The sequence below is a fragment of the Camelina sativa genome, chromosome 14 (assembly GCF_030686135.1).
Source record: "Camelina sativa cultivar CO46 ecotype springtype chromosome 14, ASM3068613v1".
Lineage (NCBI taxonomy): Eukaryota > Viridiplantae > Streptophyta > Magnoliopsida > Brassicales > Brassicaceae > Camelina > Camelina sativa.
Genome location: NC_141893.1, coordinates 33,329,154 through 33,350,285, shown reverse-complemented (window position 1 = coordinate 33,350,285; position 21,132 = coordinate 33,329,154). Strand labels below are relative to the sequence as shown.

General features: G+C 43.8%; 1 protein-coding gene and 2 non-coding genes across 3 annotated transcripts; 2 read left to right on the top strand and 1 right to left on the bottom strand.

The window, feature by feature from the left end:
• Positions 1-2,262: 2,262 nt before the first annotated feature.
• LOC147928964 (uncharacterized) lies at positions 2,263-6,818 on the bottom strand. Its single transcript, XM_087486342.1, has 3 exons — positions 4,317-6,818; positions 3,914-4,112; positions 2,263-2,363 (listed from the first exon to the last, which is right to left on the bottom strand). Exons 1-3 carry the CDS (start codon positions 6,798-6,800, stop codon positions 2,263-2,265), a joined length of 2,784 nt encoding a protein of 927 aa, XP_087342468.1. The 5' UTR covers positions 6,801-6,818.
• A 460-nt stretch (positions 6,819-7,278) lies between these two features.
• On the top strand, positions 7,279-7,385 carry LOC147928963 (small nucleolar RNA R71). The gene has a single exon (XR_015581144.1). It is a non-coding gene; the product is annotated as a small nucleolar RNA R71 (small nucleolar RNA).
• An 11,661-nt stretch (positions 7,386-19,046) lies between these two features.
• LOC147928962 (small nucleolar RNA R71) lies at positions 19,047-19,153 on the top strand. Its single transcript, XR_015581083.1, has one exon. It is a non-coding gene; the product is annotated as a small nucleolar RNA R71 (small nucleolar RNA).
• Positions 19,154-21,132: the final 1,979 nt, after the last annotated feature.

Below are 21,132 nucleotides of genomic sequence, written 5' to 3'. Positions count from 1 at the left end.
CTAGGTTATGAGGTGTCTACATGGTCTCCAGGGTCTCCCCCTTTTCGGCCACAAGTGCCAGTACACATATGTATAATAAAGAGAGAGAAGCCCTAGTTAGCTAGAGGACAAAACAGAGAGGCCGCGGTCAGCTCGACCATGTGCTCGGTCGAGTGCATGGTCGAGTGGTTGGTCCGTCAAGTAGCTTCAGTCTTCGATCTGGTATGATATCTGTTCAGTAAAATCCGTATAACTCTGGCGCCACACCTCCGATTGACTTGAAACCACCGGCATTAGAAACATAACTCAATTTCCTACAACTCTCATGAAGGATGCAGAAGCTGAATCGCAACGGCAGATCTTCATTCGGATCGATCTTTGAGGAGCTCGATATATTCATCCGACCGTGTACTCGACCGTGTGCATGCTCGAGTGCTGTGGTCGAGTAGACTTCCGAACCTTCCTGATATTCCCTATCCTCTTGTTTAGCTCCAGAAAAACAACAAGTCCTTCCTTACCCTTTTAGAGCTCCATAATACCTAATAATACTCCAAATGCACAAATGTATGCAATGCATGCTTCTAAACATCCTAAGTGCATATTTGGACAGAAATGGTGATAAAAACTAAGGAATCACTTCTATATGATGCAAAACATGAACTAAAGAAGGCCTAAAATATGGTAAAATATAGTGACATCAGTAGGTGGAGGCGGAACATCTCCCAGAAGCAGTGGGGCACGGGAGAAACGCAGATCATCCACCGTGGCTAGCTGCGTAAGCTCAGGAGCTGGGAGGCGAATGCTCCCCTGATTACCGTCAGGGCCACCGTACCGGTATATGTAGAAGGGGTTGGCTAACTAGATGACTCGGGAGTGGACCAGATGATGTATGTCAATGCGCTCCCTCTGCTCTACATGAGAATACCTCGTCAGATCGATCCGCATGTGCTCAAAGAGATGAGTGAGAAGGCTGCCAATCCTCTCTGTACGGCCAGAAGTCTTGTGCTTAGCAGCACAGATCATCTCAGCGAAGTGCATAGCCATGTTGCACCGCACATCAGATGGAGCAGGTGCTCCAGGAAACAGAGCATGTGCTCCGGGAGCCGCGGGTGTCAAAAAGCTGCACCCCAAGTACAACATCACCAAGTCGTCGTGGTGGACTTTGTTCCCGATGTCGCGGTTGAAGACGACGTTGCTGAAGACGCGGGAGGCGATCCTGACTGCGGGATGCCGGATGCTCGTCTGGCTGGCCCTATTGGAGCGGTAGGGCCCCGAAGCTATCAAGCTCCAAAAGGTGACTGTCTCTGGGAACTTCCTCGGGAAGCTCATGTTCTCGTCCTCGAGATAGAACCCGTAATGGAGGCCGAAGTCATGTAGGGGCAATTCGTAACGGCGCCCGCCGGCCTTAAAAGAGAATGTGGCGCCGGCGATGGATTTCTTCTTGGGGTCAGCGTGTGTGAGTGTGGCGGAGGCGAGGCACTGCCGGACCAAGTCAGGGTATAAGTCTCCCTCCCAAGTGGTAAAGATCCCAACACGCGCTTGGCACAATATCTGGTAGACTTGGTCGTGCAAGCCAAGCATCTTGAGCGTGTCATCACAAAGAGTGCGGGTGGGCTCGATCTTTACGGACAGCAGCTTGTTGTATTGGTTGGCGTCCCTCTGATCCCAAACCGTGTCAGACTCGGCGGGTAACGAGTCATCGTTCATGTTGAACGGTTCTCCCTCGCACCGTGGCCACGGGAATGATTGTGAATTGTCGGTTGGTCTCTTTGTTGTACTCTTTCTTCCCGAGGTAGAGCGTCTAGGGGCCATTTTGTACCTTGAGTGTGTGCTTAAATGGACTAGAGATTGAGGATTGTGGTGGATAATAAAGCAATCTAGTCTGAAAAATCACTGAAATCGGTCTATTTTTGAAAAAGTTAGCAATGGGAGAGAATGAGAGCTTCGACGGCGACAAGGAGAAGAAGAGAAGAAAGAAGGAAGAAGAAGGAGAAGAAAAGAGAGAAGGGTTTGCGATTTGGTGGGTTACCTGGGCCTGAAATTCATTAAACTTACCTGGCCCAATCGCTCTTCTCTTTTTCTTTGGTTCTCAGTTCGCCGAGCATGTGCTCGGGTTGCTCGCGTCCTGCGAGCATATGCTCCGCGTCTTCTTCCAACATTCCTGAAACCGAAAAGAGAAGAAACAAATCCTAAAAAGAAAAAGAAAAACTCAGCAATATATACCTGGTGGGTTGCCTCCCACCCAGCGCTTGTTTTAAGTCATTAGCTTGACTCGAAAGCTCCTTAGGCAGTAGGAGGATCGCCTAGGGCGACGGTCTCACCCCTTGCATGCTCAGAGACAGCAAGATACGGCTTGAGCCTCTGTCCATTCACCACAAATTCTCCTCCTTTTGTGTCCAGCAACACAACAACCCCATATGGTCTAATCTCCTTGATGGTGAAGGGTCCGGACCATCGTGATCTTAGCTTTCCGGGAAACAGTTTCAGCCTAGAGTTGAACAACAAGACTTGATCATTAGGCTTTGGTACGCTCCTTGTAGAGTTTTGAGTTTTCATAGGCGAGGTGCCTAATCTCCTCTAGCTCATGTAGTTGCATCTTCCTCCTTTCATGGGCGCTCTTAGTGTCAAAGTTCAGCATTTTCACTGCCCAAGCAGCCTTGTACTCTAGCTCAACAGGAAGGTGACACGCCTTACCATACACCAAGTGAAACGGTGTAGTCCCCAGGGGTGTTTTGTAGGCGGTTCTATAAGCCCATAGAGCCTCATCTAGCTTCTGAGACCAATCCTTCCTTGTTGTGTTCACTGTTTTTTGCAAAATGCTCTTAATCTCCCGGTTAGAGATCTCAACTTGGCCGCTTGTTTGTGGGTGGTAGGGGGTGGCGACCTTGTGCCTCACTCCATTCTTCTTGAGAAGACTCTCAAAGACCTTGTTAATGAAATGCGATCCACCATGCTAATGACTACCCGTAGGACACCAAACCGTGGGAAAATAACCGACTTGAACATCTTGAGCACGGTCTTTGCATCATTATTGGGGCTGGCCAAAGCTTCTACCCACTTGGACACGTAATCGACAGCCACCAATATGTACTCATTGCCGAATGAGTTCGGGAAAGGTCCCATGAAGTCAATTCCCCAAACATCAAATACCTCAACCTCCAAGATGAAATTCTGAGGCATTTCATTCCTCCTACTGATGTTCCCTTGTCTCTTACATGTGTCGCAAGTAGACACGAACCGCTGCGCATCTCTGAACATGGTAGGCCACCAATAACCCGCTTGAAGAGCTTTGGACACGGTTTTGAAAGTAGCAAAGTGTCCAGCATAGGGTGAGCTATGGCAATGAAACAAGACTCCAGGAACCTCCTCCTCAGTCACACACCTCCTGAAAACACCATCCGAGCAATGCCTATAGAGGTAAGGCTCATCCCAAAAATACCGCCTTATGTCTTTTAGGAACTTCTTCTTCTTGTTCCCCACAAACTCAGTAGGTTCTTTCTCTGCTGCTAGGTAGTTTGCATACTCTCCAAACCAAGGAAAACTCGGCTGTTTGTTGGTATCGATTGCCTTGCACGGGGTTTTCGGAGCATGTGCTCCCAGGCGGAACATGTGCTCGGCGGGATCAAAGATGCCGATCGAGTAAACATGTTCTTCAGGAAGGCTATCATCCAAGGGTAGCTCTTCTTCTATCCTCATTCTTGACAAGTGATCTGCAACTCCGTTCTCAATACCCTTCTTGTCTTTAATCTCCAAGTCAAACTCTTGAAGCAACAAAATCCAACGGAGTAGCCTTGGTTTTGCATCCTTCTTGGTCAGTAGATACCTCAATGCTGCATGATCAGTGTGAACAACCACTTTGGAACCAACAAGGTATGATCGGAACTTCTCAAAAGCAAACACAACCGCTAAAAGTTCTTTCTCGGTTGTAGCGTACTTGCACTGAGCCTCATCCAGTGCGGCTTCTTGTCTTTTCTCTGTCCCAGAACCGCTCCCACGGCATAATCACTCGCATCAGTCATGACCTCAAAGGGAAGGTCCCAATCAGGCGGTTGCACAATCGGAGCGCTAACCAAAGCTCCTTTGATCGTGTGAAAGGCTTCCAAGCAAGCAGAATCGAAATCAAACTTCACTTCCTTACACAACAGTTGGGTAAGTGGTCTTGCTATCTTGGAGAAATCCTTAATGAACCGTCTGTAGAAACCGGCGTGGCCAAGGAAACTGCGGATCCCTTTTACCGAATTAGGCGGTTGTAAACTCGTCATCACCTCAACCTTGGCTTTGTCAACCTCAATCCCCTTTTCAGAAATCTTGTGTCCCAGCACTATCCCATCTCTGACCATGAAGTGGCATTTCTCCCAATTCAGCGCCAGATGTTTGTCTTCACACCGCTGCAATACCCTGCACAAATTAGACAAACAAACGGAAAAGGAGCTCCCATAGATGGAGAAATCATCCATGAAAACTTCCATTATATCCTCAATCAGGTCAGTGAAAATGGACATCATGCATCGTTGGAAGGTCGCTGGTGCATTGCACAAGCCAAACGGCATTCTGCGGTAAGCAAAGGTGCCGTAAGGACATGTGAATGTGGTCTTCTCTTGATCGTCGGGATGGATTGGGATCTGAAAGAAACCTGAATAGCCATCTAAGAAACAGTAGTAAGGATGGTTAGCCAATCTCTCAAGCATTTGATCAATAAACGGCAAAGGAAAATGATCCTTACGGGTCGCAGCATTAAGTTTTCTATAGTCTATGCACATGCGATGTCTCGTAACTGTCCTAGTAGGAATCAACTCATCCTTATCATTCTTAACCACTGTAATTCCACCTTTCTTAGGGACTACATGAACTGGACTAATCCAGGAACTATCAGAAATAGCATAAATTACACCCGCATCTAGAAATTTCATTATCTCTTTCTTAACAACATCCTTTAGATTCGGGTTCAACCTCCTCTGATGTTCTACCGAAGTCATTGATTCATCTTCTAGATGTATCCTATGCATGCAAAGATCTGGTGAGATTCCTGGGATGACATATAGTGAATACCCTAGAGCCTTTCTATACTTCCTAAGTTCACAAAGGAGCAAAGCGGTCTCTACATTGTTTAGTTCAGAGTTCACAATCACGGGGTATGTAGAGTTAGGACCTACGAACGCGTACCTTAGCCCAGCTGGAAGTGGTTTTAGCTCTACCTTTGGAGCTCTTAACTCGCTCCAAGGACCGTCCGCTGACTTTACCGGAGCATGTGCTCCGGAATCCGGAGCATGTGCTCCGGAATCCGGAGCAGGTGCTCCCTCGGCGGATTCCTCCCCTGATTGGTTCTCATCGTCTAGGCTGGCGTAAGCTACCAGTTGCTGGAACCGTGTACCTGCATCCAAAATGCGTGTAAAACCATCAGCTTCCTCATTCAAGAATCCATACTTACCCTCTGCCTTTGTCAAGGCAACCTCCAACGGGTCGAGAGTGAGAACTTCATCGGTAACCTCATGTGCAACCTCTGAGCCATCATCAACCACAAAAGTCTGACCATCTATCATAGGTTTCTTGAGCAGCTTATTCATCTCAAACCTTGCGATCATATCCCCCAGCTGGAGATCGATCGCTCCCCTTTGCACATCTATAATCGCACCAGCTGTGCATAAGAATGATCTACCTAAGATCAGGGGGTCACGTGGTTCTTCTTCAAGTTCCAGAACCACAAAGTCTGCTGGTATAAGCGTGTCCCCTATCTGGACATGTAAATCCTCCAACACTCCTATGGGGCGCTTGGTGGATCTATCCGCGAATACTAACGAAATCCGTGTAGACTTGAACTTCGTGTATCCCAGCCTTTTAGCCACTGAATATGGCATAAGGTTCACACTGGAACCTAGATCACAGAGGGAGTTTGCAAAAATCGTTTTACCGATTCTCATGGATAAGACAAATCGCCCTGGATCATCTCTCTTCTTTAGCACTTTGTTTTGCAGCACAACACTGCACTCTTTTGAAGCCATCATCATGTTCTCTTCCTCTGACACTCTCCCAGAAACTAACCCTTTCACATATCTCTTCAAAGCAGGTATCATCTGAACAGCATCAGCTAGGGGTAGTTTTACCGTCAATTCTCTCAACATCTCCTTGCACTTTGCATCCTCTAAATCCTTGCGAGATTTCTTAGGAGGAACAGGGTAAGGAACCCTAGGGGTGTACATGCGTGCAGGAGGTACCTCAGTAGGAACGGTCTGATCGGGAGTCGGGAGCACGTGCTCGCTGGGTGGGAGCACATGCTCGCCGGATGCTTCGGCTTCTTTTTGACTCAACGGTGGAGTCTCAGCAGCATGTTGAGGAAGGTATTCTTCAGCAATACCCTTGCCCTTGTCAAGCCTAGCAGATGGTGCTTCTCTAGGGGGTAACTTCTTTCCTCCCCTTAGCTTAATCGCATTGACATACTCGTTCCGCGGGTTTGCTTCCCCTTTTCCGGGCAGAGTCCCAGGAGTTCTTTTCACGGCTTCAGCAGTCTGTGCAACCTGAACATCAAGCTTCTTCACATGTGACATTACTGCCTCATACTTCCCATTAAGGTCATTGTACATGGTATCGACCTTAGCGTTGATTTCCACTGAAGCTTTTTGTTGATTCACCAAGAGTTGTTGCATCATGTTTTTCAGCTCATCCTGAGAGCTGCTAGCAGATGAAGATCCCAACTGCTGGTTGGTGAAAGGCAGTGCTTGCTGAGCGCTTGTATATGCCTGCTGGTTCCCCCCTTGGAAACGGTTTTGAGTGGGCACAAACTGTTTGCCTTGGAAGTTGTTTGAGAAGGTTTTCTGATAACCCATCTGATTCTGAGCTCCTTGCTGCGGATACACCTGATCCTAAGGATTCTCCACGTTGGTGCTTCTATAGGACAAATTCGGATGGCTTCTGTAGTTCGGGTTGAAACCCCTGTTCTGCACATAACCTTGACCACTTACATAATTAACCTCCATCGTTTCATCCTCTCCATCACAAATCTCCTGAGCTAGCGGCATGTCTCCGGTCTCATCGACAAAATGGACAGTTTTCTGGCTCCCCTTCAGAAGAAGGTTCACCTTGGTTGTCAACTCGTCAATCTTTTGCGTATCGACACTGTTGACCTTCACGGACCTGTCATACTCAGGAGCCTTGTTGCTGGATCTTGCAGCTAGGTTCTCAATCAACTGATATGCTCCTTCCTTAGACTTTGTCATAAAATCCCCATTGCTGGCCGAGTTGAGAGCGTTTCTGTAGTCCCAGTTAACTCCATCATAGAAAATGCCCAGAATCTGTTCATCACTGAATCCATGGTGCGGACACTCTCTACGGTACTCTTTGTACCTCTCCCAAGCCTCGCAGAAGGCTTCTCCAGTGTGTTGTTGGAACGATGAAATCTTGTTCCTCAGGGCAGCGGTCTAAGCCTTGGTGTAGAAATTGTCCAGAAACGCCAATCTATACTGTTCCCATGATGTCAGAGACCCAGGTGGCAATGACTTCAGCCAACGTGAAGCTCTATCCGCAAGAGAGAAGGGAAAGAGCTTGCACTTCAGAAAGTCTGGCGGTATCCCATTTGAACCAGTGGTGCTACATATCTCCTCAAAATTCTCGATGTGGTCCATCGGAATCTCAGCTGGGAGACCGTGAAATAGGTGATGCTTCACTAGAGAGATCATCTGTGGCTTGATATCAAAATCTTGTCTCTGGATGGTGGGAGGAACAATCGCCGCTCGGTTGGTGTAGAACACATGCGGGTTGTCCTTGTCCCCAATGGACGGTTGTGGCGGCGCGGCTCTTTCGTGTTGAGCACGAAGCAACTGCCCCAACTGTTGTCGAAGTTGCTGCAACTCGGCAGCCATATCCTCATTGTTTCTGTTGTCACCCATGTTGACGGATTGAATCTTTCTGTTCTTGCGGTTTGTTCTTTCTGCCAAAGAGAGCTCTGCGGCTGACAAAGCAACTAGTTCTTCGGTGTTGTTTCTTCTTGTAGATCTTCTTGACATGCACCTGAAACACACGCAAAGAAGAAGCAGAAAGACAAATCAGTAAGGTCTTAGTCTAGTAATTTCGCCGAAAACCAAAGGTAAAAATTTGGTCCCCGGCAACGGCGCCAAAAACTTGATACACAGAGTTTTAAACTCTATTTTCCTACTGCAAGTGCACAGCAAAGAAGTAGTACTTAGGGGTCGAATCCCACGAAGACCAAGTTTTACTCTATGGTTCTATTGGTTCAATTTCAAGCTAAGACAATTCAAAGTTGGGTTTGTTTGGTAACAGTAACGCGATTAAAACGGTATAAAAAGGCAATAAGCAAAACACTAGATCAGGGGTAATTCTCGGGAATTTCATAGATAGCAACTAAACAACTATTCAGGGCATAGATTAAGTACCAGTCTAGAACTCAAACATAAATATAAACTGATCCACTGTCGTGGTATCAATAACTCTATCTGATCGATTCTGTGCGGAAACGCGGAGCACATGCTCGGCGGTCCATAAACCCTAAACTGTCGTTTGAGCCAGAATCGCAGACAAGCATTAAAGAACAGGAATGATAAGTTCACAAATCACCTACACATCAACTTTCGTAGGTCTAGGATAATTTGCCCACTAATGTCTTTTCTAGCAACCTATTACACTTTTGATGAATAGATAAACCTAGAATCATAGATTGGGTGATCAAATCAACCTAAGCATTAAGTCTAACAATAGTGAAGACAATCGATTATATAAAGCCCTATTTGTGTTCTGTTGCTAACCCATGAAACCCCTTTTGAAACCCCTAATCTAGCAAAGAAAACTACTCAGACATAGAGAAATGAATAGCCAACATAGATGAGAAATTCAATAGTATAAAAATATAAAAATTACCAGGCTCCCTGCAATGATAGCATACACGAACCGCTGCCGTCGGAGCACTCCTCTGGGGACAGCTAGCTACATTGTGATCAATGCTCCCACAACCAAAGCACCATGCACCACTCGGTCTCTGCATAGCCTCCCACTTCCTCTTGGTTCCCTGCGCAGGCTTGCCCCCCTTGCTAGAACCTCCCTGATGATGAGCCTTCCTAGGATGCACCACTGAACTAACTGTCACTGACTATGCCCAGAAATCCTCCTCAATCTCTGCTGCAGTCTCTACCAGCTCTGCACACGAAGCATAACTCCGTCCTCTACAATGGACCCTCAAGTCATCACGAAGAGCCCTCATAAACCTCCTGATCTGGGCCTCCTCAGACTCCATAGCATGACCCCCATAAGAAAGAAGTCGACTGAACTCCAAGTCCAGCTCCCGCACTAACCGTGTCCCCTGCGATAACTGAAGGAACTGCACCTCCAACCGGTCTAATGCCTCTCTCGGAAAGTACTTGCGGTTGAACTCCTCCACCCAAGTCAACCCAAGTCATCTCCCTCTGCACTCTCCTAGCAGCCACTAATCTCCACCACACCTGAGCATCACCAATCAAATTGTGGACCCCTATGTCCACCCAAAACTCCTCAAGACTTCTTCGAGTCTGGAAGTTACGTTCCACACTTGCCCTCCACGCATCTGCAACAGTAGGATCCGTACCACCCGAAAATCGTGCAGTATCAATGTTATGCATCTCCCTCAGGATAGACACATAATGAGCATGAGCTCTCACATCCGCAGCCACTGGCTGCTGCTCCTCTGCCACCACTGGTGGCACTACCTGCACCTGAGTCGGTGCCACTACCGGCAACCGCTCCAACAACTGTGCTACCAAGCCCGCAAGATCAACGCCTCCTCCCGGGACTCCACCAGCTAGGACTCCCACACCTGGAACCCTAGCACCACCGGCCACTCGGGAACCAACACTGCCCCCACCGGCCACACTCATGGATCCTTCCTGAAGGCCCTGCGACTCGCCAACACTCTCTGCTGTCACACTCTGGTCCACAATATCACTAACCGTTGGGACTTTGCCCCTACCACGACCACGACCGCGCCCACGACCAGCAACAGCATCAACTCTAACCATCTGCACTACCATGAACAGAAGGCTAAGCAAACAATTTAGGTTAAAACACCAAAACATAAACTCACCATGGAATCACACAGTAGGCTCGAAGAGGATGTTCTAGGACTCCATGACACACACAATTGACTAACTCGCATAATCAATCAAAGCATGCAAATACCAAACATCTACAGCACAAAGCCTAGTGAACCCAAACCTAGAACTGTAAGAGCTCTAATACCAAACTGAAACGACCTGACCCGTTTTTTTTTTTTTAAATAATAATAATAATAATAATAATAATAATAATAAATAAATACTCTACAACTAGTGGTCCCATACCCACTAGCCACCTAACCACAATCACACCAAACAGCGGAAATAATAAACAATACAAATATCCAATAAATATCCAATAAAACAATAATCAATATCAAATAACTTTCTTAATTCCAAAACCATAAACTAAAAAGTTTTAATCCAACATAAACCAGAGAACCAACAATCCTAAGCAATACTCTATGACTCAACTCTAGCAACCTAACAGAAGCCAGAAAACAACCAAGCGAGCCACTAGAATATCCTCCTCTTCATTGCCTTGATTCCACGATCACACTTTGCCGTTACCTGCACCACAAACGCAAATTGCAATGCATGAGTATTTTATAAACACTCAGTAAGGCAATCCTCCCATCTACTGGGCTATACACACAAGCAATAGAGACATCTCTAACCATCAACCAACAATCAATAACCAAACAACAACAAACTAGGACTTTTCATCGACCGACACTGAAACTGACTATTTCTTGTGGTTGGGTGAATGATGATGTATGGAATGAATGGATGTCAGGGTGTTTCAATTCCCCTTATGCAATTGTAGTATAAGAGGTGTCAATCCAATCTGAGTGTTTGTGAACAATCAAGATGTGCATATGAGTCTAAGTCAAGCCAATTGTAAAGATTGTTTGTCACTAACAATCCTATAATGAGATATGAAATGCAGAAAGTAAAACCAACTAGAACAAGATACTAAATGCAAACAGAACAGACAAATTAAAGCTATAATGAAACTAGAACAGAAATAGACATTATGCTGATGAACTAATGCAAGACAAGTAATGAACAGAAAACCAAGTGAATGCAATAGAAATGAAACAGGAATGAAACAAGACAATCACAAATCATAAACACAAGTTCTGGGGACGAACTCGAGCAGCACTCGACCGAGTGTAGGTGGAGTACAGGGTCGAGCTAGACTAAACGTGAAAACAGAGCAACACAAGAAAAACAGAGCAATGCAAAAACGAATCAAACGACAAGCAAGCAATGATATTTAGACTAAGATATTAATAAACAAAGAAGGCCTTGAGGAGGGATTCATGGGCTGAACTAATCATTGTGGTTATCTAACTTGGTCAACAAATCTCAAGCAAACTTTGAGCTAATCTCTAGACATACTATTCTAAGACATGTTTCATCCACCCTCATGGCAAGAAACAATCAAACCTATGCATTTCTAGACTTGTTCTCACAAAGTAAAGAATCTACACAAGCAGGCATTAAGCAATACATCTCAAACCAAACAAGATTTCTAATCTCTTAGCAAGCCTAATGGTAAGCTCTAGATCTAGTCTTATCTATGCTCCTTAGACATTGGTGTGATGCTAAGATGCTTGAAATCAAACCCTACCTTCTCATATATAGGATCAGCATTAAGAATATCTAGCCTAGAAGAGATCTACAACAATCAAGCTTGACCAAATCAAATAAACCACAAGATCAACCCAGCCTAACCCATCCTCAAGGTCCTAAACAAACTACTCACAAGAACACATGGTGAAATAAGTCAAAAACCCATAAAATATTGAAACTTGCATCATTAGAAAGATGAAACAGAGATCTACAATATTGATGAAGAAATAAAACTCGAAATCTTAATATTTTGAAAGTTATGAAACAAACAAAATACAAGAATCTAGTCTTTCTTTCTTAAACAAGTACAAAATCTAAAATAAAAGAAATTACAAAAGGAATAAATCTAAAAAAGGTAAAAACTAGGTTTTAGACTCTCTAAAAAGCTGGACTCTTTGGTGGCTGCAGGTACAAGGGCCTTATATAGGAGGTGAGGTGGAAGCCCTAAAAATACAAAAAGTCAAAGCAGTCAACTGTTCGGTCAACTCGACCAGTGCTCGGTCGAGTGGTTGGTCGAGCTGGCTTCTCTCGTGCATTCTCCACTCGGTCGAGTCCTTCTCAGCACACGGTCGAGTGTCTGGTCGAGTGTGCGGTCGAGTTGGACTCCGGACCTTGATTCTTCAGCCTTAACTCTCTTGTTTTCTCCTCAGGATTGCTTCACTTCTCCTTAGCATTGCTTCCATGCTCCTTAAGCTCCAAAATCACCTGTTTATGCATGAAAAGATGCAAATGCAATGCAACTATACTCTAATGCATGATTAGTCCTAAAGCTACACAATAATGGCCTAAATGGATAGCAAAAGATGCAAAAGTTGTGAATAAACTAAGGGAAAACAAGGTAAAATATATGAACATCAACACTCCCAAACTTAGTCTTTGCTTGCCCTCAAGCAAATAATCAAGATAAAAGAAGGTAGGTGAGGTTTGAAAGTGGGATCTCAGCTCCTAAAGCTTGCAAATAGACCATCTAGAATCAATGTCCAAGTTACTAGTACTATGATGCAAGTTGAATGAGCTGTACTTAAAGATTTTAGACAAGCATATCAAAACCTTTACTGATTTGAGCCTTAGATGTCCACATGCATTCAAATCAACCATTCTCTTTAACATTCATTAATCAAGAACATGAATCAATTATATGCAATGCTTAAACTCATTTGGCTTGGCAGTAAAAGGTTTAGAGACAATGATGGTCTCTCTTTAGAGTGGAGTTTATCAATATCAAGGTTCTCTCATAAAAAATGGATTGAGCTTTAGAAGAATGCTAAAGGTAAGAACACTTAGACACATACAAGAACAAAACCTTGTCTACCCAAAGGCACCCAAAGTGTTTATCCTATCAATCTAAACCCAATTCATCCTAGTGCTACCCTTTAACTTCTTCTCTTCTCTTTCACCCTTTTCTCTTTTGATTTTAAAGTCTTAGGAGAGGTTTCTTATTTGATCTTTTCTAGTGGAATGGGGGATTCTTACTTATTTGCTATGGTTCTCTTTTCTTCTTATTCTTAAGACATATAAGCATTTTGCTAGACTTCTCTTTTCTTTCTTTCTTTTCTTTAACTAGAACCATCTTTAAACAACCTTATTCTTCCCATTCTTTCACTAGACTTTAAATTTACTTAAACACATTCCCCTCCTAAAGACTCTAACCTTTTCTTTCTCTTCTCCTCTTTTCTTTTTTTTTTTCTTTTTCAAACAACCAAATCCCAAACCCAACAATGAAATCACTTAGTCCTATCTAGTTTGGAAAATGCAAACTAGAACTACACAAGGCATTATTCTTGTCAGTTCAAACCTAATACTTTCTATCAAGCTCAATCCCAAAAGGGCCTCACACACTCAAGAATAAGCATGGCTTGAAAGAAGGGTTGGTTAAGGGTATTGGAAACTGATTTTAATGATTCAATCAGCTACTTGGATCAACAAGAGTGGTAAAAAGGAAGAAGATGATCCAAATATGTATATGGTATCCATGAGTTTAAAGCAATGCACACATTGATAATTGAAAGTCAATATTAGGTTCTTATAAATAGGAAATGGTTTCAAATCTCAACATGCTTCAATTTAGACCAAATGCAATGTAGGAATTCAAGGCTTGGTTCAATCTTATGCTTCTAACCACTCAACTAGCATCAAAGTACTATTAACTTGGGCATTGATCCTAGTCTAGTGAATAAACAAGCTAACAAGGGAATACTCATCATAGATCCCTAATGCAAATACTATACAATCCTACATGAAACATGCTAAACAAGATCCTACTATGCAATGCAAACTACATGAACACTCTTTTTTTAATAAAGATTTTTCAAAAAATTTCAAATTTTTAGGGTTTTTCTATGCCTTAGATGATATGCAAATACTAATATGATGATGCTAAAAATTTGAAATAAGAATCACAAAACACAATGTCAAATGCTATCTCAAACCCTCCCCCAAACTTAAATCACACAGTCCTCTGTGTGAAAGAAATTTGATTGAGGATTCAAGATTAAAAACAAATCACAAAACATATTATGAAATGCAATGATATCTACAAGTGAAGGTGATAGTGGTACCTTAGGGATTGTGGAAGTAGTTGTCCACATCCATCTGCATGCTGTCATAGGAGTAGTTGGGGTCTTGCTGGTGACTTGGAGGTGGAGATTGGGGCAGCTCGACGATGGGAATCGACCGGGACTCGGTCGAGTACGTGCTCGAGTGGGGGGGGTCGAGCTGGACCACAAGTGTCAAAATTCTGACCTTGCTGCTGGTAGAACTGCTGGTAGAGTGCTGGATTCATGAAGTACTGGGGTGGGATGGGAGGGTAACCTGGATATCCTGGATAAGCAGCTGGAGGTGGGAAGCCATAGGGTGATCTGGGCTGGAACTCGGCCGAGTGCATTGGAGGTGCTCGGTCGAGTGGGTGCTCGAGTGACCCGGTCGAGTACCTAGAAAATGGTTGTTCTCGGGTACTTGAGCTCCTCTTCCTCTGATTTGGCTCATACATTGAAGCCCTAGCTGGTTCCACAGGGTTCGCAACTCTAGAAAGTGCTCTAGTTGAGCTACTCCTCCTCAAAGGGCTTGATGGTGTAGGTGAAGAATTCCCACTCTTCAACTCAGCAATCTCCTTCTTTAAGCCCTTGATAGACTTAGCCATGTTGGTCACCTTCTTCTTCAGCTTATCAAACCTCTTCCCATGCCATTTGTTCAATTTTTGCAAAAGAGTTAATCTCTTGGTAGTCTCCCTCACTCCTCTACTATCTCTTGGGTTGAGCTCATAATCCTCAAAGTAAAATTGCTCCTCCCCATCAGCCATTTGCACATCTCCAGCTTCATCAACTCTAGGTTGAACTATCCCATCAAACAAATGCTCCTCAGCTGGCCAAAAGTCAATGTTGGCTCCTTCTTGAATGGTGGTGAGCTCTTGGTTAGGCAAAATCAGTTGCTTTTTCCCAAGTGTTGGAAGCTCAAAGTTGAAAATGTGATTCCCTTGATGCATCTCCTTGGCTAGGATGAGAGTAGAGGTGAGGGAGCTAGAGTCAATCCATCTTGGTGAAACCCTTTCTCCTCTAAGTGGAACCTTAGCAGCTTGTAGGATTGGAGTAATGATGCCTCCAATGGTTAGTGCTCCTCTTGATCCTTTGTTCTCCAACTTGCCTACCCAACTTCTCAAGTAAATCATGTGGTCAATAAGCACCATTGCTAGGTCAGTCTCCACAGTGCTCCCAAGAATGATGGTACCATTTCTTGCTTGAAAGATGATTCCATTGAGAGCCAAATCAATCATCTTTAGCTCCCCCTCATTAATGTTCCCAGTTTCCTTCCTAGCAAAGAAGGTGTTGGCAAGAGCTTTGTGGAAGTACCTTAGGACAAGGCTCCTTATCCTTGAACTCTTGGAATTGGAGGATGAATAGAATTTGTTGTCCCCAATGGTTTCCCACACAGCATAGAGCTCTTCTCTTGGAATCATCAGACTCCTATTGCTCCCAACCTCAAAACCAAACACATTGGCTATCTTCTTCATTGAAAGATCATACCTTTTCCCCTTGATTGTGAAAGCAATGTGACCAGCTCCAAACTCAGCATCCTTCCTTGCATATGTGTGCAGCTTGACCGTGGCTAGAAACTCACAACTCTCTTCTTTGTAGCCCTCCATGCAAAGCCCCATAAACTTGGTTAGGTTGCTCTTCTCAAAAAGATACTCCACATCTTCATCAATGGCTAGCTTCTCCATGGTTTCCTTGTGTGGATATCTAGTCCCTAAGAACTCCATTCTCATGAAAGCATCATAAAGTTGCCTCTTTGACAACCCACAAGACTCAGCTTCTCCATCATCCTCTAACTCTTCTTTTTCACTTTCTTCCTTACTCTGATTCTCACTCTCCTCTTGTTCAACCTCAACTGCTGGCCTCTTCTCTTTGGCCTTGTGTCTCCTCATGAACTCATTGAGAGTTGACTCCCTTTCCTCCTCACTTTCAGTCCTCTCAGGATCTTCCTCAACTCTCTCTCTCCATGGGCACGGCATCTGGCTCGACCGGCTGCTCGAACCGCCACTCGGTCGAGTGCATGATCGAGTGGGGCGTCGAGTGACTCTTCCAGCTTCTCCTCTTGATTCAAGGCTAGCATCATGACGTTCCATGGAGTTTGCAGCGGTTTGTTGAGACTTCCTAGTGATCCTTGAAGACATTTTTTTCAAAAAGAACTGAAGGGAATAGACTCAAAGCTCAAAGTTAATAGGTTAGTGACCCAAAAACTTGAAAGAACTAAGCTTGAGCAAAAGATAAGCTATGAGAGATACTTTAAAACTTGAATTCAATTATTTTGAGCAAATGAGAGAATGTGAGAGGTATAATCTCGTGCAAGGTCTATATAAAGAAGCTAAGGGGACAAAGAGACAAGGGTGGAGCGTCCATACCATTCAAATTTGAAATGGGAATCTTTGACCTGCTTTTTGCTGCCACTCGACCCCACACTCGACTGTACACGGTCGAGCACCTTGACCAAATTTTGAAATTTCAAAATTTTTCTTCTTGTTCTTCCCTCCACTTGATCGTTCTAGCGATTTGAAGATCAAATGGGCTTTAATTCCTTTCTAGCTCGGTCGAGTACCTCTCGTGGGCAGGTCGAGTGGGCCTGCGAGTCTCCTTCTCCAAGTCTAAATCTCTTCTTACCCAACTACATTTTCACCTAAAGGCCTGTACAACACAAACATAAAAGAAAACACATCAAAACTACAAGAAAAATAAACCATATTTACAAAGGATACCTTAGGGACTTCCTTCCTAGTAAGCTTGTTTAAAGTCACTAAGCTTGACTTTGGTGTCCTTTTTAGACTTGGTTTAGATACCAAGGAGGTGATGAAATCCTCCCTGGAACCTCTTGATCACTGTGAAGTTGATCCTTGATCTCCTCACCCTTAACACACAAACCATATTTCTTCTTGATTTTGAGCCTTGGTCTTGCTTTCCTTAAGGACCTCTTGTTCAGCTTAACTTGGAGATCCTCAACCATACTAGTCAACTCTTGAACTGACCTCTTAAGCTTTTCCACAGAATCATCTTGAAAGGAGAGCTTAGCCTTTAGAGTTGCTTCACCACTTAAACCTTCTTGACCTCCTTTGTCCTTGATAGTAAAAGGTTGATCATCAATGGTAGGAAGGTTGGTTGGGTTATAGATGTTAAACTTCATGGCTATATCTTCAGCAATGTTCAAGGTCACAAGACCCTCTTTGACATCGATAACTGCTCCAACAGTGGCTAAGAATGGCCTTCCAAGAATGATTGGATCTTCAGGTTCCTTGTCCATCTCCAACACCACAAAATCAGTGTGAACCCTTGCCTTCCCTATCTTGACTGGGACATTCTCCAACCTTCCAACTATCTCCTTGTTTGACCCATCAGCTAGACATATATGAAGGTTGGTGGATTTGAAATCAGTTCTCCCAAGCTTTTGTGCTATGGAGTATGCATCACACTTGTTGAAGCTCCCAAATCACAAAGGCATTGGTTGTAGTGAAGATAGCTAAGTGTGCAAGGCAAATAGAATGGACCTGGATCCTTAAGCTTGATTGGAATGATAACTCCTCCAAAGTCCTCAAGATCCTTCTCATCTTGAGCTTCAGCCTTCTTCTTTGACAAATCAAGCAAAAAATATTTGTAGAGAGGATATGGATCATACTGTTCCAAGGCAGGTCATCTCTCTTCTTCTTGGTAAGCAATGGTGATCTCTTGTATGGCCAACACTTCCTCAACCACAGCTTCTTCCTTTAAAACCCTCTCTTATTCTTGTTGCTTAGCCATCATCTCCTTTCTCTCAATGATTTCCCTAAGCTCCTTAATCTTTTGTGCTTTGAAACGTCCTGGGAATGGAAGAGGTGGCTTGTAAGCAGGAGGAGTGTACTCAGCAGGCTTGACAGCTTCTGAGTCTGCAACTCGATCGACCACTCGAGCATGCACTCGATCGAGTGGCTGTTCGAGTACTTGGTCGAGTGCAATAACGGACTCCAGTTGCTTTGCACAAACGTCACTTGGGGCTTCAGTAACTAATGAATTCCCCCAAACTTGGACTTCACTGTCCTCAGTGACTTCCTCATCAGAGATATGAATGGCTTTTGCAGTGAACTCCCTTGGATTTTGAACAGCTTTTCCAGGGAGTTGGTTGGGTTTAGGAGCTGAAGTAGACGCAATGTTGCTCTCCATATACTTTACTCTGGAGTTGAGACCTTCAAACTTCATGTTCAGATCATTGTACTGTGATATGAGCCTTTGATTCAATTCAGCAAACTGTTTGGCTTCCTCAATCTTGCCTTGTGTTTGCCCAATCAACAACTGTTGCATCATTGCTCTTAAGTCTTGTTTCTGGCCTTGGTTAGTCTGAAACCCTGGTGGGGGACACAATTGGGGCTGGAACACTTGGTGTTGTTGCTTGGGGATGTAGTTTTGTTGCTGTTGTTGAGGCTGAGGAGGTGGATAGACTTGGTCTTGAGGGTTGGCCACATTGGTGCTCCTATAAGAGAGATTGTTGTTTTTGAAATCTCCTTGGTTGTAGCCTTTGAATCCTCCCTGGTTTTGCATGTAGCACAACTCAGAAAATTCAGGCTCCCCCTCTTGAACTGGAGCTTCTTCTTCACCAATGAAGTGAATTGACTTGGACTGGCTTAGGAGTATCTTGTCAAGCTTCTCATTGACCATCTTCAAATCCTTCTTATACTTGTCCTCTTGATCAGTTGAGGAGCCCCTTATGGTCCTATCATAATCCTCATTATAATTGCCATCAGATTGAGCAAGATTCTCAACTAATTCCCATCCTTCTTCCACATTCTTGTTGAGGAAGTTGCCATTAGAGGCTGTATCAAGAAGCATTCTTATCTTGGGAACCACTCCTCTATATAAGGTGCTTAGAAGTGACTCATTGCTGAAACCATGGTGAGGACACTGAGTCTGGAATCCTTTAAACCTCTCCCAAGCTTCACAAAAGCTCTCATTATTCCTTTGAGCAAACCCAGAAATTTCATTCCTCAACCTAGCAATCCTTGCATTGGAGAAGAACTTGGCCAGAAAAGCTTTCTTGCATGCATCCCATGTGGTGATAGCTCCAGTAGGAAGAGTCTTCTCCCAAAGGTGAGCTTTGTCTCCAAGAGAAAATGGGAAGAGCCTTAATTTGAATCCATCTTCACTCACTCCATTGATTTTTGTGAGTCCACATATTCTGTCAAACTCATCAAGGTGATCTAGTGGATCCTCCATTGGCAACCCATGAAATTTGTTGGCTTGTATCATTGAGATCAATCCACTCTTGATCTGAAAGTTATTGTTTGCTACTGAAGGTGGCACAATTCCAGCCCTTTGGTTGTGGGTATTGGGTGCATCTCCGGCACCAATGTGCCTTGGTCTCTGCTCATGGATAGCTGGTTGCTCCATGATGTCTTGATCCTGTTGTTGTTGAACTACTCTCTTTTGCCTATGTCTCAAACCCTTTTGTAGCCTGTGGATGTTGTCAATAGGCTGTTGAAGACTGTCTTTCCCTTTTGACCTTGTGTGCATCAACAAACTCTACTACAGACTCGAACAGGTACACGGTCGAGCGCAGGCTCGAGTGGGTGGTCGAGTCGACTGGGAAGGAATGGCTATTTAGATCCGGCTTCTGGCTCGATCAAGTGCTCGATCACAGCTCGGTCGAGTGGTGGTCGAGTAGGTGGTCGAGTGGGTACCTGAAACACAAAACAGCCAAGCAAAGGAAGATTCGAGTTCAGTAACTTCACAAGTGTTTAAACGAACTTAATCTTAGACTAATATTGATCCTAAATGTCACAAAACACACTCAAATGGGCAACGGCGCCAAATTGAAACTGATTATTTCTTGTGGTTGGGTGAATGATGATGTATGGAATGAATGGATGTCAGGGTGTTTCAATTCCCCTTATGCAATTGTAGTATAAGAGGTGTCAATCCAATCTGAGTGTTTGTGAACAATCAAGATGTGCATATGAGTCTAAGTCAAGCCAATTGTAAAGATTGTTTGTCACTAACAATCCTATAATGAGATATGAAATGCAGAAAGTAAAACCAACTAGAACAAGATACTAAATGCAAACAGAACATACAAATTAAAGCTATAATGAAACTAGAACAGAAATAGACACTATGCTGATGAACTAATGCAAGAAAAGTAATGAACAGAAAACTAAGTGAATGCAATAGAAATGAAACAGGAATGAAACAAGACAATCACAAATCATAAACACAAGTTCTGGGGACGAACTCGAGCAGCACTCGACCGAGTGTAGGTCGAGTACAGGGTCGAGCTAGACTAAACGTGAAAACAGAGCAACACAAGAAAAACAGAGCAATGCAAAAACGAATCAAACGACAAGCAAGCAATGATATTTAGACTAAGATATTAATAAACAAAGAAGGCCTTGAGGAGGGATTCATGGGCTGAACTAATCATTGTGGTTATCTAACTTGGTCAACAAATCTCAAGCAAACTTTGAGCTAATCTCTAGACATACTATTCTAAGACATGTTTAATCCACTCTCATGGCAAGAAACAATCAAACCTATGCATTTCTAGACTTGTTCTCACAAATTAAAGAATCTACACAAGCAGGCATTAAGCAATACATCTCAAACCAAACAAGACCTCTAATCTCTTAACAATACCTTCTCAGATATAGGATCAGCATTAAGAACATCTAGCCTAGAAGAGATCTACAACAATCAAGCTTGACCAAATCAAATAAACCACAAGATCAACCCAGCCTAACCCATCCTCAAGGTCCTAAACAAACTACTCACAAGAACACATGGTGAAATAAGTCAAAAACCCATAAAATATTGAAACTTGCATCATTAGAAAGATGAAACAGAGATCTACAATATTGATGAAGAAATAAAACTCGAAATCTTAATATTTTGAAAGTTATGAAACAAACAAAATACAAGAATCTAGTCTTTATTTCTTAAACAAGTACAAAATCTAAAATAAAAGAAAGTGCAAAAGG